At 43.0% G+C, this 17,244-nt stretch overlaps 1 protein-coding gene across 1 annotated transcript; it reads right to left on the bottom strand.

Moving 5' to 3' along the window:
- Window positions 1-1,531: 1,531 nt before the first annotated feature.
- On the bottom strand, window positions 1,532-14,954 carry DNAJC25 (DnaJ heat shock protein family (Hsp40) member C25). Its single transcript, XM_066617219.1, has 4 exons — window positions 14,603-14,954; window positions 7,851-8,003; window positions 6,627-7,097; window positions 1,532-1,876 (listed from the first exon to the last, which is right to left on the bottom strand). The coding sequence occupies exons 1-4, from the start codon at window positions 14,897-14,899 to the stop codon at window positions 1,754-1,756; spliced, it is 1,044 nt and encodes a 347-aa protein (XP_066473316.1). The 5' UTR covers window positions 14,900-14,954; the 3' UTR covers window positions 1,532-1,753.
- Between the last annotated feature and the right edge of the window lie 2,290 nt (window positions 14,955-17,244).

The raw sequence follows: 17,244 nt of genomic DNA, 5'->3' as shown, positions 1-17,244 counted from the left end.
GGGACCCACTAGTTGGGTCATGAGCCATTCATTTATTTTATTTTTAATATATTAGACTTGATGCTACCATGATATGTGACTGCATTTGGGTAACTGTTACAGACCTGTACTTTTAACAAGCTGTTATGTATATTCTTTTAACAATGATAGTCAATGGGACTTTCTCCTAGGTAAGTGTGGGTAGGATTGCAGCCTAGGATTGTCAAAAAATTTCCTGCTTGATGATGTCACTTCTGGAGGATCCTGACAGATTCTTTCTAAAAAGTGGATCCCAGTGCTAAATGTGTGAGAACCACTGACTTAAGCCGTTTTTGCCCAGCGTTGCATATACGTTAACAGGCACCAGATGTGTACACCTGTGAGCCAGGCAAAAATGTTAACCAAGAACAGGGAAACTTTTTTCACTTGCAGAAAGTGGCTCCTGGAACTGAATATGTTCCAGTGTGTATGTTCAACAATTTGCTGCTGGTTAAGGCCTTTTGCAGTTCATTTCAGGTTCAAACATTCAGTTCATAAATCTGGGACTATTTAATACTTTAACTCTGGGACTAGAAATGTGAATGTTTAAAAAGCCACTTCTTGCTCCCATGCAGTATGAACACTAGGCTCTCCAGTGAACTTTAATGAAGGCTGACTACCTTGCCTGTCATGACCTTGAAGCCAGGTACCCTCAGTGGCAGTCTATACTTGTTTCCTTTCACTGGCATTCTATAGTAATATTTCTGAAAATACAATGTTTTAGCACATGAGGATTATACAGTATTAACACTTTTCACATGACAAAGTCATTTTATCACAATCCCTATTCACATCATTGTTTAAATGGCAATTTATACACCCATTTGATACTGCAACTACCCTACTCTGCTCACACCACAATCCTATGTGGGTCTAGGCAGAAGTCCCACTGTCTTCAATGGGCGTTACTCTCAGTAAAGTGTGTATAGGATTGCAGCCTTAATATGACAGAAACATGTTTTTGAAAAATCATCTTAACTTTTTCTGTTCCTAGTACAGAAGTTTCAGATGCACTATAGATTTTATTTTCAGAAGCTTCATGCCTACAGATGAGGCAAACAATAGTTGAGTAGGAAGAAGTCCCTTATAATCCTGGAGATTAGAGAACATTTGGCCTTCATGGCATCCTTTTGCCTACCATCCTGAAATTAACTGTTCACCCCTTTTTTTGTAACAGAATTGCAAACTACTGAATAGCTGAAGCAATCTGCCAAACACGGTATTACGGTTGCAGAGGGATGATAGGAAATTATGTCAATTTGAGGGGACAAGGATTAAAGAAACCCCAAATGAGGCTTCAGTCCTTTTAGAAAATCCTATATTTATATAAAGTAGCAGCAAGCTGATCTTTGGGTTTGCAGAAAAGAAAGGCGAGGCAGCAGGAGTGTAACAACTGGAAAAATCTAAGATTGTTGTCCTCTTGCCAAACTTTAAACCTGCAGTAATGTATGTGTCCCTGTGTATTTATCACCACACCAACATGAAGGCTATCAAGACAGCCAAGTCAGACATTTTTAATATAATACCAGGTCCGCCACTGAACAAAATTAAGTCCGATTAACAGATTTGCTTTTATTTTATATACAAAAATCATAAAATGTAACTAGTTTTCTGCCTGACTGAGTAATTCCTGAGTTTTAAAACACTGCTGTGACACAGCAGTTAAACTCTGAATGTTTTAGAGATTATTTCTTTTTGCCAATCTTCTGGAACAAGACTGTACATGTTACAACTGTTAATCGTCAATAAATGTCAGTCTTCCAGGTCCTTCATTCCTCATCCACCGCCTATATCGTTTCCATCGAGGGTCTGTTGCCATCTTTTTCTTCAGGTCTTCCTCTTGTTCTTGTTTGTAAAGCTAAAAGCAAAAAAGAAACATGAATGGAAACATCATAACATCTGTAACAGCAGATTAAGATTCCTTATTTTAAATACACATAATTCCACCATCCCCCAAAACATTCAAGGTGACTTCCAACAAACAGTGGAATCACAATCACAAAACAATTAATAAGATATGCAGCTGTTAAAGAAATTCATGTCCTTGTTAAACACAATTCAGATATTGTTGGTACATGAAAGACCCCAGCAGAAGACCATAATAGGCAGCCTCATTCTTTCAAAGTGCCAATGCAGACAGGCCTTACAAGCAGGGTCACCTACATCAGTGCTTCTCAAAGAATCCAATGTGACAGACCAGCAATCCCCCCCCCCCCACACACACACACATGCAAAAGACTAGTACCATATCTGCAGCATATTATTACGATTCCTTCCCTCTTTCTTTCCTGAAAATTCACCACAGATGGCTCAAGGATTGGCATTGGTTCATGGACCACCGCTCTGGGTAGTATTAGCCTACATATCAATTTTTTCAATGAAACTACTCTGGATAGTATAGCAAGATGTTAAAAACTGGACATAGAACTGAAATTTTTTGTTTTTAATGTTTGTTTTTATTCTGTATTTTTAAGGTATTTTAATGTTTTTATTGTTAGCTGCCTTTGGTGCCCTTCGGGAAGAAAGGCAGAATACAAATCAAATCAATTTGTGAGACAGTCACCCATATCCATTCCAATTAGGCTCTGCACGGAGGATAATGCAACTCTTGATAATGTGCCTGGGGCATGAACTTGTTCTATTAAGTTGAATAACTTTCTACCTGTTTTGTCTGAGGATCTATACAGGTGGTTTTGAGTTTTGTGGCTGGTCGTTTTGCCTCTGAAACCTTATAACCAGGGCTTTTTTTCTAATGGAACGCGGGGGGACAGGGTTCCGACACCTTTTTGCAGGGTCCCCTCCCCTTTGGAGGCATGCCAGGAGGGGGAGGAGCAAAACAGAGGCAGAGTAGACAGGCACAGGATTGGACTCTAAGGCTGCCATCCTATCCACAGTAAGCCCCATTCACTAAAGTGGACTTCTGAGTAGACATGCATAGGATTGGGCTCTTAGGCTGCAATCCTAGGCACTTTCTTGGGAGTAAGCTCCATTGACTAGAACGAGACTTACTTCAGAGTAAACATACCTAGGATTGGGCTCTTAATCCTGACAGAGATATATATCTGCACCCATTTTCACATGCTAAGGGCAGGTGAAAAGGGATTCTACGTGTGTACAACATGCTGTCCAGCCTTGCCAGAGATCTTCCTCGTCCTTCCCCCACAAGCATGCCCACCGCCAGCCAGCGTTTGCAGCTCCTCTCCAGCAATGCAAAGCAGCTGCTCAGGGCAGCAGAGAACATAGAATTGCATGCCAAGCGCCTTCCCAAAGACACAGAGTATTCTGATACCTGAATTAAACCATATTTAATCGCTTGTTTGCAAAAGTAGCTGTTTCTATGTGCACCTCATGTAAGAATTCCTTTTTTGTTCTTACTCCCACAGTTGCTTAGAGTAATTTTACTACATGGAACTCATGTAAGCCATTTTTTGGAATCCATTCACTGCTTCCTCTCCTCGAAGTAGTGCCACACTACATGCTACAAGTGTACCTGTACAGTATTTTTCCCCATGTGTAGAAAAAGTAGCTAGGGGGAAGGGGGTGTGGAGATTGACAGCCCAATCCTATGCATGTCTACTCAGAAGTAAGTTCAACTTTAGGGGGAAGCACATAAAAAATATTTTATTTCTCCAATAAAAAATAGTTTAAAAATAAATAAATAAATAAATAAATAAAATGATTAACAAGTTGTGAGTTCCTGCACCTTTTTTTTCACAAAAAAAGCACTGCTTATAACTGCTAATTACTTAACAAGACCAGGATAGGACTGGCCAGCAGTGTGAATAAGGTAGCAAATATACGAGTAAAGGAAGGCATGATACCAGCCATGTTGAAATAAGTACTGTGCAATCTCTACTTTAAAAGACCTTGCTGGATCCAGCTGACCCAGGAAATTACCAGCTATTTTCCAAACTACCTTTTTTTGAGTAAGGTTCTCAAGTAGGTAGTTGTGATCAGATTTTTCTGAATGACACTGATTTGAAGTTCATTAGTCAAGGTTCTGGACAGGAACTGCTTTGGCCACCCTGCTAATTATTTACTCCAGGAACTAAACAGGGAGCACATGTCCCTGTTTGTTCTGCTAGACCTCTCAGTAGCTTTTGCTATAATCAGCTGTGGCATCCTTCCAGGGTTGCCTTGCTAGGAGGGGCTTATGGAACACTGTGTTGCAATAACTCTGCTTCTTCCTGGAGTGTAGGTTCCTGGACCACAATTTGGGGGTGCTCCTGAATCCAGTTTTGCTTCTGGATGATCAAGTACAGGCCATAGCAAGGAATGCTTTTGCACAGCTTTGGCTGGCACACCAACTGTACACCTTTCTTGGAAAGGCAAATCTGGCCAACATAACAAATGCTCTAATCCAGTGTTTCTCAAACTGTGGTTCGGCACCCACTAGGTGGGTTGCGAGCCAATTTCAGGTGGGTCCCCATTCATTTCAATGTTTTATTTTTAATATATTAGACTTGATGCTACCAAGGTATATGACTGCATTTGGGGAAATATTACAGACCTGTACTTTTAACAAGTTACTATGTATATTCTTTTAACATAGTCAATGGGACTTACTCCTGGATAAGTGTGGGTAAGATTGCAGCCTCGAATTGTTAAAAATTTTGCTGTTTGATGTCACTTCTGGTTATGACATCACTTCTGGTGGGTCCTGACAGATTCTCATTCTAAAAAAGTGGGTCTCAGTGCTAAATGTGTGAGAACCACTGCTAATCAGATCAAAACTTGACTACTGTAATGCATTCTATGTAACACTACATTTGAAGAGTGTTTGGTAGCTTCAACTAGTCCAGAATGCGGCAGCATGGGTTCTGATTAGAATCAGAGCTTTGGAGCATGCATTCTGTAATTCAAAATTTTGGTTTTGAGCTCTAAACTTCTAAATGGTTCCAGTGTGTGATATGGGAGACAGTCCATCACTCTGCCCACCCCTTCATTCATCATGAAGGCTCTGCTTCATGTTCTCCCGGCATCAGAGATTTGGTGGATGGACAGAGAGGGATGGACGGACACACACACACCCCTGTTTGATTACAGCCCCGAAGTTATGGAACTTCTTGGAGGCTTGTTTTTCTCCCTTATTACTCTTGCTCTGGAACATGGTGAAATTCTTTTTCTTTCCGCAGACATTTCAGCTATAATAATCACCCCCTCTGCTTAATGTTTTTCCGATTCCTAAATAAAAACACTGTTAATGCATGGTAAACGTCAAGAGTAGCAGGTTAAGATGCCCTAAATGCTGAAACAGATAGAAGCAGCGTTTCAGAAAGCTTCATTAGCAACCTTGACTGTTGGTTTCTGTTTTTCACTGCTTATTGCCTAATAAAAGAATTCAGTTTTCTGTTAAAGAGCAAGTACATTCATTCCAAACATTCAAATCAGTATCATATTTTAGATTAGTCATAAAGCCTGCACATATTCTATAGACTGAGACCATCATTTTGAGGCCACTACTATTCACTCATACTACATTTTGCAGCACACGTATTGTATTGAAAGAAAGAGGTGATGACTATCCCTCAGTAGGCTATCAACATTGCCTTGCATCTGGGCTTTAATTGACAGAAGGGCAAACTGACCATTCCACCCCACTCATCAAGCACAGGGAACTTTATTATGGCAGATAAAACAACCACAGAGGTACTATCCAGGTCTCTGTCCAAGATGAGAGCATGTAATGAGCTGCCACACTTACCAAGATCACTTGAGGCAGCCCTGCTCCATAATTGCCTCTATTAAAAAGTGTATCCTGTGGCTGCCTTTATGTCTTTGCAACATCCTCTAAGGAACTTGTAGGCCTCTCTCAAGGGCCAGGAGGAAAAGTAAGGCAGACTGTACAGCTTAACACCACAAGATTGGCTGAAGGACTGAATCAGAGTCATTTTTCTGAAGATAGTGTACTTTGTGTTTTGCTTTCCTTTTACTGATTGTGAGGATGTGTTAGTATTTAAATAATAAAGTATGCGCTTAGTTTCTAAGAAATGTATAGAAAATCTAACACACAACAGGTTCTACCCATAAGTGTACAATCTAAACATTAGGAAGGAAGGGAAAAGTAGGAAGAATCAGCTGCTAAATATTAGCAAAGGAAAGAGACAGAAAGTCGGGGGAGCAAAAGAGGCAAGGGAAAGATCAAGCAAAGGATAGTAGTGTTGAAGCATAAATACTGAATACTAAACACATGAATAATGGGATCAAGAAGAATAATACACAGAGGACCTAAAATAAATCCTGTTTGTTGACCTTTACTGCAAATAAGCTTCATTGCTCTGACTAAAATATTTTTTTAAAAAGACAGACAATAATGAAGTCATACTACCTTTGCAAGGACTATGGAATTCCATCTGACTCTCAATCTCTATGTTGCTGCTGCATGCACTGTCCATAACTTCTTATTCATGTATTACTGCCAGATGCTCAGAAATCCAAGCTACAAGTAAAAGTGGGAGATGGTACCAGACACAGCTGTTGGGTGACAGCTTTAATACAAAACATCGGACATACTTGAGCTGTCTGAGGATCACTGGTGACAAAATGTGAGTAAGGAAAATCAGGTTACATTTAAGTTTTATCAACTTGCTTCTGCCAGCACAGCTTACCTCATAATTCTCTTTTAGCCAAAGCTGTCGTTCAAGAAATGTCTCTTTCTGGTGATCTTCCAAACTGTCAAACTGAGACTGTGACATTTTCATGTATTTACGTATGATATACAACTTCTCTTCTTCACCGTACTCTTGTCCTTTAATATTGAAACAATAAATCCACCAACAATACCATGCAATGTACTTGCACAGATAATAAGGTGCTAAAAGTATCTGGAACAAGAGAATGTCATATATCTGAGGTTTCTGATAACCACCCTTGATATCTATTTTGTTTTTTATAACATCTTTGATTATTTCTTCTTCTTCCTTACGGATTTCTTCCTTAGATCGTCTGTTTTTGCCTTTTTCTTTGGCTCTGTTCAGCAGCCCTTGTTGTTTGGCAATCTCAGTGGCTTGTATTCGATATTTTGGCACAGTCGCTAAATAGTTGATAGCTTCATTGTAGCTGCTCCACCAGCTGAAGAACTAGAATATAAAACGGCAAGTTCAATGTTAACTGTAGCAAATACTACACAAACTTCACTCCTTCAATTGTACTTTGGCTGTATAAGACACAGGTTGGTCCTTGGCATACATGGGGATCTCATTCCTGGAACTCCTGTGGTTGCCGAAAACCACAGATAATTAAATCCATGGCCAGACCTGTTTTCTGAGGTGCAGTGAGATTGCATGTAACCCCGCCCCCTGCATGCCTTGGAATGCCTGTTGGAGCCTTCTGGCAAGCATTCTGAGGCAGAGGGAGGCTGCAGGCATGGGGAGACCTCTGGTTGCATCTGGGACAGCCTCTGTGGGTCCTCCAGATACGGGATCGGAACCCACAATGGGTCAAATCTGCAGATAAAGAGGACCCACTTACATTATGTACAAATTATCCTACTGTTTTTGGCATTTCCTTAGTGTTTTTATTAATTTTCTTCTTTTCGTTTTCCAGCCCCTTCCTTACTTTTGTGTGTCATATCCTTTAATTTTAGGGAGTGCTGAATGTAATTATAGTCACATGCCACTTATTTTCACAGGGGTAGAAAGTTCAGGTAAAACACCTAGAATTTAGGTTGGTCATCTTTTTTCCAGTAAACCTCGGAGAGAAGACAGCATTTGATCCAAGTACAAATGCTATTCTATCTGAAGGAGCAACTTCTGTAAGAAAAACTGTAATGCTTTCTCTTTTCACATTTTCCAGAGATAGTAATGCAACAGACAGAAGACAAATATATTTACCTGAAACACAGAGATGGCACAGACAGTGACTAGAATCACTATTCTGACATCTACCTTGGGTGCCAATCTTCTACTATAATAGTGATAGTAATGGCTGTAATACTCCTCAGGATGATCCAACATATAATCATAATCCTTACGAGTTTCTTCATCCTGAAAACAGTGATTGGCAGAGTTTAATATTTAGAAACATTTGACAATGAATAAAAAATTCAGCACATTAGTTTAAGCAATCGTTTTTGAATACACTCAATGATATTTATACAGTACTTAGTTGTACAAATTAAAGAAAATTCATAGTACTTGCAAAATAAACTTTCACAGGATAACATTCTATAATAGCATGATACAGGAGCATATGAATCTACTCATGCAAGTGCATATTGCACATGTGTAGGTGCAGCCAGAAAACTTCCCCACTTCTGTTCCCCACTTTAACAACCAGACTTAAATTACAAAAATCTGTAATTTACATTACAGTACTCTTTAATACAACTCTGCTTTGCAGGGGAAGATTGATAAAGGCAACCTGTTCATACTAAGTGATCTCCTTGTGCCATGCAAGCAAATTTGAAAACTACTTCTTGATTCTCAGTGACCAGGACCATTAAAGACAAAGAGTCCCTTTAGGCCCTACAACACTTTTCCCAAAATAAGCAAATAGTCACCATTTGGTCCTATGGAAAAATAAAGCACTGCACTTGGAAATACTCATGTATGGGAACTGGGAAAAACCTGGCACCTCCACTCTGGACATTAGGTGATTGAGAGCCCAATCCTGAGGTCTGTGGTGCGGCTCTGTAGACCTCGGTCGCAAACGTGCTGTAAGGGGCTAGCCCAGCTCTGGCCGGCACTGGGCTAGTGCATGGCGGTCACCCGGCTTCTGCAGCTCCGCGGTCTCCTGGACCACTAGGCTGCGGAAAGGGAGGAGGGGGCGTGGCCAGAGGTGTGGGGAAAGCGTTCCAGGGGAGGCATGTCGGGGGTAGGCGGGAGGCGGATCCATGAAGCCGAGCTCCGCAGGATCCAAGGCGCTTGGGCAGGGCTGCTTGCCCTACACGAGTGCCTACTTTAGTGCCGACCTTTTGGTTGGCGCTAAAGTGAGTAGCCCCATTGCAGGGCAGCTTCCCTTACTCGGGGGAAGGGGACAAACGTCCCCTTCTCCCAAGGAGCCTCCCGCATGGGAGGCACAGGATCCGGTGGAAGCCCGCCATGGAGCCGCCGGAACTGGGAGCTCTGGGCAGCTCAGGATTGGGCTGCCCGCCCTTAATGAAAGGGATTCCAGATGAGATTCTGACCTGTTGATATGTAGAGAAAACACATACAGCAGACAGCTAGAGGTCTTTGTAACATACATGTCTACCGTCTCCATCTCTCTTGACAATTATGACATGTATTTTGCTTATCATATATACACCAGTTCCCAACACTCCATAACATTCTAGCTTAATCAGTAAACAAAACCCAGGACAGATCTATGCAGGTGAACAATTGGGATCATAGAGCTGGGACAACTGATGGGAAGAGTATATTCAAGCCCATATCAAATGCTGTTCAAGTACAGTACATTTCCTTTTCCCATAGGGAGTGACTGGCAGCCATTCACTCCTGTGGGAGAAAATAAAACATAGTAGTTATTTGGGGACTCTGGTTCTTTCACGGATGGGGAACCTATCAGGAGTGTAATATATCTGAACAGTACATGCAGAAATGCATCACACACACTGACATTAAGAGATTTTTCTTTGTGCTCATCTTCCTCATAATAGTGAACATTTTGCAAGGCATACATATTGTATATAAAGGCAGCATAGCTTTGTATCTCAAGGCCTAGTTATATTTGCACGCTCTAATGCTCATGACATTCAATATGCTCAAGGGATGAAGGAGCTATAATGCTTCTTCTCAACCTCAACTCTTCATTGAGTCTGCTTGGTAGAAGAGTTGAGAGCCCTGTCCTTCTCCAACACTCAGATAGTCTTTCAACATCCAAGTCATTCTCACCCTACTGCAAATGGGGCATGCCTAATTCCGGCCTTCACACATATCATGGCAACAAAACAAACTATGGTTTACATAGAGCATATTAATGTGAAAGGAAGCTGTTTAATATTTTAAAAAGGAATATACAGCGTACGAGTGCTTCACTTGGTGAACCAATTTCTCACCAATTGTAACAGGCATCTGTGTACATAATTTTTGATAATAATGTCCTACTTTCCCCTGGGGGCTGGGGATAAGAATAGGCCCTCAGTTTGGCTGTACTTGTCGTAAGAGGCGACTAAACAGCCACCGGGTAGATGGGACTCGTCAGCCTGGGAATGCAGCTTATCTGAGAGAAGGAAAACTCTGATCCCAAACCTCCACTGCCTTGTGGCTACATCCAGTTATGGAAAAGGCTTCAGGAGTCAACCTCGAAGCAAAATCCGGAGCCGGAGTCCCTGAGGCAGTTCAAGGCTAAACACAGTCACGTTCTGGCAACTCCTGCGACGCCGCTGGAACCAACAGTATTGGCCTCTGCCTTTCCATTGGACCATTTCAGCGATGTGGAGATGGGGGATTTGCTGCATGGGTAACAGCCTATCCTCCATACCTACTTTACCCAGGCTTCGCGCACTGGAGAGGACACTCTGTTCCAGAACCACCATTCAGAGCGTGACACCATAGTCTTCTGAGACTGAAGGATGCCAACAACAATGTCCTACTATTTCAGATGGCTTACCAATATCTGTCAATGAGACATACTACATCTCCCTAAATCAGAAAATCAGATATCAACTCTGAGTAATGCCTTGGTGACTTGTTTCCCATATAAAAGACATTTTCCCCTTTTTCCTGAATATTTATTCTATGATTACACAGGACTGTGCATTACACAAGGTTTTGAAAAGAATTTTTCAAAATTTATGGCAGTTTTATATGAATTTGGAGTGCTGATTCAAAAAATGGCATATGTTTTGCCCTATCACATCTGGTTATGGAATATGGCCATTAGCGAATGGAACCATAAGTGAATGGCTCAAGTAGCTTCCTTGTAAGAAAGCAACGGCATAGGCTTCCTCACGAGAAAATTGCCAGAACCATTCAGTAACGAGGTTATGCCTTATCTTCAAAACTAGATGTAACAGGGCAAAACTGATGCTATTTTTGGAATCACCACCCCAAATATATCCAGAAATAGGTCTAACATTTAAGAAAACGAAATGTGTGCTGACCTGGGTTGTCTGGCATCAATGATATGCTTTTTTTTACTCTTCCAATACCCTCTAAATATACGTGAACTTGCTTCTTATGAATAAATGCATGTTTAGTATATATGTGTGTGTGTGTATGTGTGTGTGTCTTTACAAAGTCTTGGAGATGGGGCTGACAAATCACCAACAATGGTTTAACCCTATTTAAGGATGGTGAGAAACAGTAGGTTCCGGGACTTACCAAGATTTCAAACTCTTATCAAAATCTATTTCCAACAACATTTAACACATCAGAAATTGAAGAAGCCTTGGGAGTTAGCTGAGAGACATTTCAAGTCACTGCCAACATGGTATGGGCTAGAAATATTTGGGAATATCATTATTTCCTGAGCCATACAATTTGACTCTTCTTCAAATATCTGAAAAGAACATTCAATTCATTTCTAAAACCCCTCACTCTAGACGTGCATGCCCATCTTTCTCTTAGCATTCCTCCAGATTTACCCAGAAGTCTTGGCATTTTAAAAAGCAATCCCTTCTGCCCTGCTGCTGTCAACACAGAATAAATTACTAAGGGCCACTAAACCAAGTGTAAACAAGGTGGAATTTGTGGGAGCATATTCTCTTTCTAATCTGCCAATAAAAATTATGCAGAACAGCTTTTGGCATAGTGGATTTGTAATAGCCCTTAAGCATCAACAACACAGAGATCATTCAATATACTAACTGGACTCCACAGAATGACTTTAGATGCCTCAAATTTAAGGGAAGGGAAAACAGTAAATAAATATTTTATAAAATAAAAAGAAATTGTTTTTTAAGTACTGTACTGCTTAGTTTTCAACAGCCATGTGTCATGCAAGTACAAACTGTCAAAAATGCATGGTGATTGGAGCGCCAGTAAGTACTAGTGCTAGAAACTAGCAGACAAGACAGCATAGATGATAGCTGGCACAGTCCTAACAGCTTACATTGGGAATGTCAGCTCACACCCTTAATGTATAAGCCAAGGGCTTCCTTTATGACATGTCTACTTTTCCCATTCTTTTCTATTAGCAGGAAATCTCTGCTTCAAATCTTGTTCCTGCCATGATGGCCTTAGGCTCCTATTTGCAATATGGGAATACTGACTTCCCTTAAAGCACTGCCAGGAAAGAGGCTAATTAGCTACTACATATTAAATACCCTGAACACTTTAAGGCTCGGTATATAGTAAAACACAATGTATTCTTCCCATCAAGACTCCCACCTATCAGGAATCTCATGCCCTGACATATCTAGACCAGAGCTTCAAGGAAAAGAAATCTGCAACTGTTTGAGTTCAAGTCGATAAGTCTTCGGCATTTGGCAATATATCTGCATCCAAGTCAGAGGCGCACAAGGCTTCTGCATAAGACTGCATGTTAGATTTGGTCTAGGAAGGATCTTGAAAGGGTATTTAAGTAGCTTGGCCTTTGCTGTAACTTGATGGGTGCTCTGTAAGGGTGATAAGGGACACTATCCCTAATCTACAACACTGACAATATACCACAATGCTGAGTGGCAAAAGCCACAACATGTGACAACTGTATTGGCACTGCAGTGGCAACATTTAAATGGCTAAAATCTAAAAAAAATCATTTTTTACAAGTATGCAATAAGACCTGAACTGGAAAGCATATGAACTCCTGACTTTGGAACTATCTGGGAGTGAGACACTGCTGCCCTGTGCTGTAAGGAGATACTGCTGCCCCATGCTGCCAAATTCTATGGCAGCTCTCACTTCTGCCCCAGGGGAGGAGGAAAAAAAAATATCTGGTATGAACAACAAGAACTTGCTTTCTTACCCACCAGAGAGCTCTGCTTTGGCTCTCCTGAAGCTGAAGAAAAGCAGTGACAGGACAGTTTGTGTCCTCTCAGTACCTGTGGGTCATGACTCAATGGGGTGTCAAAGCCTCATTTGGAGGCTGAAGCAACCTTTCAAAGCCTATGCAGGAGAGGGCTTGGATCCCTGGCTTAACAAAACTGGGTGGACTGGGTTCCGGGAGGGGAGTGGCAGTGAATCTCCAGTCTCATTACTTATTGGGGTTGTGGTGTGAAAAGGGTTGAAGACCACTGCTCTACCTTATGCTTCTTGGACTTTAACTGGCTTCTAGTTTTAAAGAGAAATACCACATTTGGGCAAGTTAGTCCATTTTTTTTCAGTTACATGAGGTAAGCCTGTGTTAACTTTACTCTCCTAACTCCTTACCTGAATGCTGCCATGATCCTGATGCCAAACTCATTCTTTCCAATCACCCCCAAACATAATACCCCAACTCCATAGTACAGTGTAATGAAGAACAAGTATTATGTTTGCTAATAATTTAGTGGTGGTGATAACTCTTGTTTATAACAGTACCTGAACACACATCCAACTATTCCTATTTACTAGAGACAGTCCTTGTTTTCTGGTTCCAGTTTCTGGGGAAATCACTGTCTTTTCTGTTCCAATTTTTGCTGTCCAGGGATGTCTTGCTAAAATTGTGTTAATGTGCTGCTGCTACTGCTGTTGTGTAGAGCTCAATTTCCAACCCCAGAGTTTTAGATCAGGGGTGTCATACCCCTTCATTTACCTAATCATTTAAAACAATGGTTCCTAACCTGGGGTACGGGCACCCCCAGGGATACTTCTCAGGACCTTTAGGGGTTCTTGAAAAAACAACGGAATAATTGCAGGAAAAGGCAGGTCAGTATCAGAATGCCTTACAGGGCTGGCAAGGCTGGAAGAAAGGCAACTAGCTGGTTGCGAAAGCCCCACACTGCTAGTTTCTGGTCATTACTCCATGTACTATCAGATATTTACTTAAGATTTTTTTTTATACCACCTTTCTCAAGACACAAGGCAGTTTACAAAAGATATGGATCAGCAGTTGAAAAGATATGATTTGAAATAACATTTTACTAAAATGAGGGGTAAAATGTATGGAAATGAGCTGCCCAAGGGTACGCAATTGAAAAAAAGTTGGGAACTAGTGCTAGACTGCAATCTTGTCCACTCTCACCTGGGAGTAAACTCCCCTGACTATAATGGAACTTACTTCTGAATAGACAGGTCAAGGACCGGGCTCTGAGGCTGCAATCCTATCCACCCTTACCTGGGAGTAAGCCCACTGAGTACAATGGGACTTACTGTTGAGTCTTGGGCTCCAAGACTCCAATCCTACCCACATTTTCCTGGAGTAAGTCTTACTGACGCTAATGGGACTTACTCCTGAGTAGACGTGCCCAGGATAGGGCTCCAGGGCTGCAATCCTACCACCCTTACCTGGGAGTAGCCCCACTGACTCTAATGGGACTTACTTCCGAGCAGACATGCCTGGGACTGGGCTCAGCGTCCCAAGGCGCACCCTGGGGCAAGAGGCCGGCGCATGCCGGTGTGTCTCCGGCGGTAGGCGAGGGAGAGGAGCCTCCCGAGCCAGCCGGTCCTGCCGGGGCAGGGTCGCGAGGGGGTGGGGCGGGGCGCCGAGGGCGCGTGTCTTACCGGCGGGCTCCGGCCGGGGCGGGAGGAGGGCGGGGGCGGCGGCGGCCCCGCTCTCTCACCTTGAGGGTCTCGTAGGCGGTGGCGATGAGGAGGAACTGCTCCTGCGCGGCCTCCGGGTCGTGCTCGCGGTGGCGGTCCGGGTGGTAGCGCAGAGCCAGCTGCCGGTAGGCGCGGGCGATCTCGGCCTTGCTGGCGTCGCGGCTCACGCCCAACACGTCGTAGCACACCAGCTTCCCGCAGTACAAGCCCTCCACCAGTGCCTCCGCCGGCCGCGGCCCGAGGCACGCGGCGCCCCACAGCAGCAGCAGCCGCAGCCCCGCCGCCGGGCCCTCCGGCCCCCGCCGCGCCAGTGCCATGGCCGTCGCCAGGGCGACCGCTCGCGCCACGGCCAGCGGCGGGCTTCACGCGCGCGCTGCCGCCACGATCACCTCAGCCCGGCGCGAGCTCGGGGCGGGGCCGCAGCCCAGGGACGTGGACAAAGCCCAGCGGCTGGCTGCGTGGGCGGCGGCAGGCAGCAGCCATACGTGCTCAAGCCGCTGAACGTCAGCCGGAGAGCCGCGATTGGAGAAGGTCCGGCCAATCAACGAGCGGGAAACAATGAGTGAGTGGCGGGGGTGGTAGGTGGGGATAGCCAAAACAGGAAGCGGCAGGAACAGAGGAAGAGACAGGCTGGGAGCGAGAGGGGGCGCGGAGATACCGAGAGCAACGACCAATCAGGAGTGTCTGCGTGGGGCTGTCCTGGCAGCGAACAGGGCAGGAGTGAGGGGAGGCGGGCACGAAAACGTTCAGCCATTAAGAGGGAGGGGGCGGAGCCATAAGAACTTCCCTGCAAGAGCCATGCAAGGATCAAGGGCACCCATATAAAGTACTTTGCCCACTTTCCTGGGAGTAAGCCCTATTGAACACAATGGGACTTACTTCTGAGTAGACATGCATTGTCTTATGCCCTAAGGCAGTTGTGAATGTGCTATTATGTTTCATTAACTTTCTGTTTGAAGTGTGGCAAAGGGCAGGTTTTAGTTCAGATTAATTAACCCATTATAATAATTTTCTGAGACAACATTTTTGCCACCCATGACTCAGCCCTTAGAGCATGTACAGAGTTCTCCAGGAATACTTTGCTTTTTTTTTTTGAAGGGCATAAGAACAAACTGCCCCTGGATGTATGCGTGCTGGAGCAGTGGCTCTCAAACCTTTTAGCCCGGGACCCACTTTTTAGAGTGACAATCCATTGGGACCCACCGGGAGTGATGTCATTTAAAAAAAAAAAATTATTTTCCAAAATAAAGGGGGTGGGGCCAGGCCAGGAGGGGGTGGGGCCCGAGGCAACTGAATGGCTGTGTTTTTCTAAGCTCTTGAAAGCATGCTATTTCCTCCCCAAAAACTGTGGGTCTGAGGAGATTCGAGGATCTGTGATCAGGAGAGATTCGATCCTACAGATGGTGTAGGGTTTCAGAGAAGAAGGGTCCAGTCAGGGGCTGTTTTTCTCCAAGGGAACCCAGCCATCAATGTGTTGGTGGGAGTTCATCTTGAAACTAAACTGAAGGCCCCAGGCAGGGAAAGACATTGGAAGAACTAAATGAGTGTTATTCTGCTGTGTGTGTCTGGCATTGATTGAATGATTGATTGATTGATTGATTGACTGCCTGATTAAGCTTTTGCCTGAGGGAAGAAGAAGGATGGGCAGATTTTCCCCTTCTGGGAAGAGGAAAGAGGCTTGGAAAGATCTTGGAGGCTTTCTCCATTCACGTGTTTGCTTGTGTGAGAAGAAGCTTCGGAGGAGATTTGCCGAGCTTGTTATGGAAATATGAGAGCATAACTCTAACTCTACAAATCTAAAACTCTAAAAATCCAAAATTTGGATTACAAATTAATCGTTTTGGAATATAAACTCTGCTTTGGAACGCTCAGTTTTGTTTTCCTGTGGAGATCTTGGAGTGCCTGTGGAGAGGGCTGGAGATCTGCATTTCTTTGTTTTGCAAAAGTGGTTTATTGTTTTGAATTCCTCTCACTATCTCCTGGAATATGGTTGATATAGCAACAAATGTAAGCAATAGAATCAAAACAACAGAATAAGAAGAATAGAACATCGGCGACATCTAGTGGATTTAAAAAGACATTGCAAGGACAAGAACAGGATTTGACAGGTGAAGTAAGGAGGACGATATGCTGAGGACATCTAGTGGCATTAAAAATATTGCAAGGCAAAGGTTTATTTGACTTAAAATTTCCTTGTGTTTGTTTTTATGGGTGAACAGTTGATTTCTTGATGATGTGATGTGATATATGGGTAACTGATAGTGATATATGTGATAACAGATATTTGAGTTTTACAGGAAAGAAGACATAAGAAAAAGGATGACAGGAAAAGGAGTGAAAGTTAGGGGCTCTCCTGCCCTGGAGTCAAGCTTGGGAAAACTAACACAAGAGGAACCAAAAGGGAAATATTGGAAGCAGACTATACAAGACAATATAGAAAAATTAGTGGTGATGGGACAGCAGTACACAAATCAATTTCTGCAGATTCAAGGTAGTCTGGATGTTTTAACTACACAACTAAATGATCTCAGTGTGCAACTGAAAGCTGTTAAAGGCCAAGCAGATGAGAATACATAAAAGATTAGAAAATTAGAAGAAAAGACAACAAAAGATCAATCTAGAATACTGGAGATAGAACAGAACCAATATGATGGAGAGGCAA

This window comes from Tiliqua scincoides, chromosome 2, assembly GCF_035046505.1.
Source record: "Tiliqua scincoides isolate rTilSci1 chromosome 2, rTilSci1.hap2, whole genome shotgun sequence".
NCBI lineage: Eukaryota > Metazoa > Chordata > Lepidosauria > Squamata > Scincidae > Tiliqua > Tiliqua scincoides.
The sequence above is the reverse complement of the archived record's forward strand: the minus strand, read 5'-3'. Positions and strand labels throughout refer to the sequence as shown.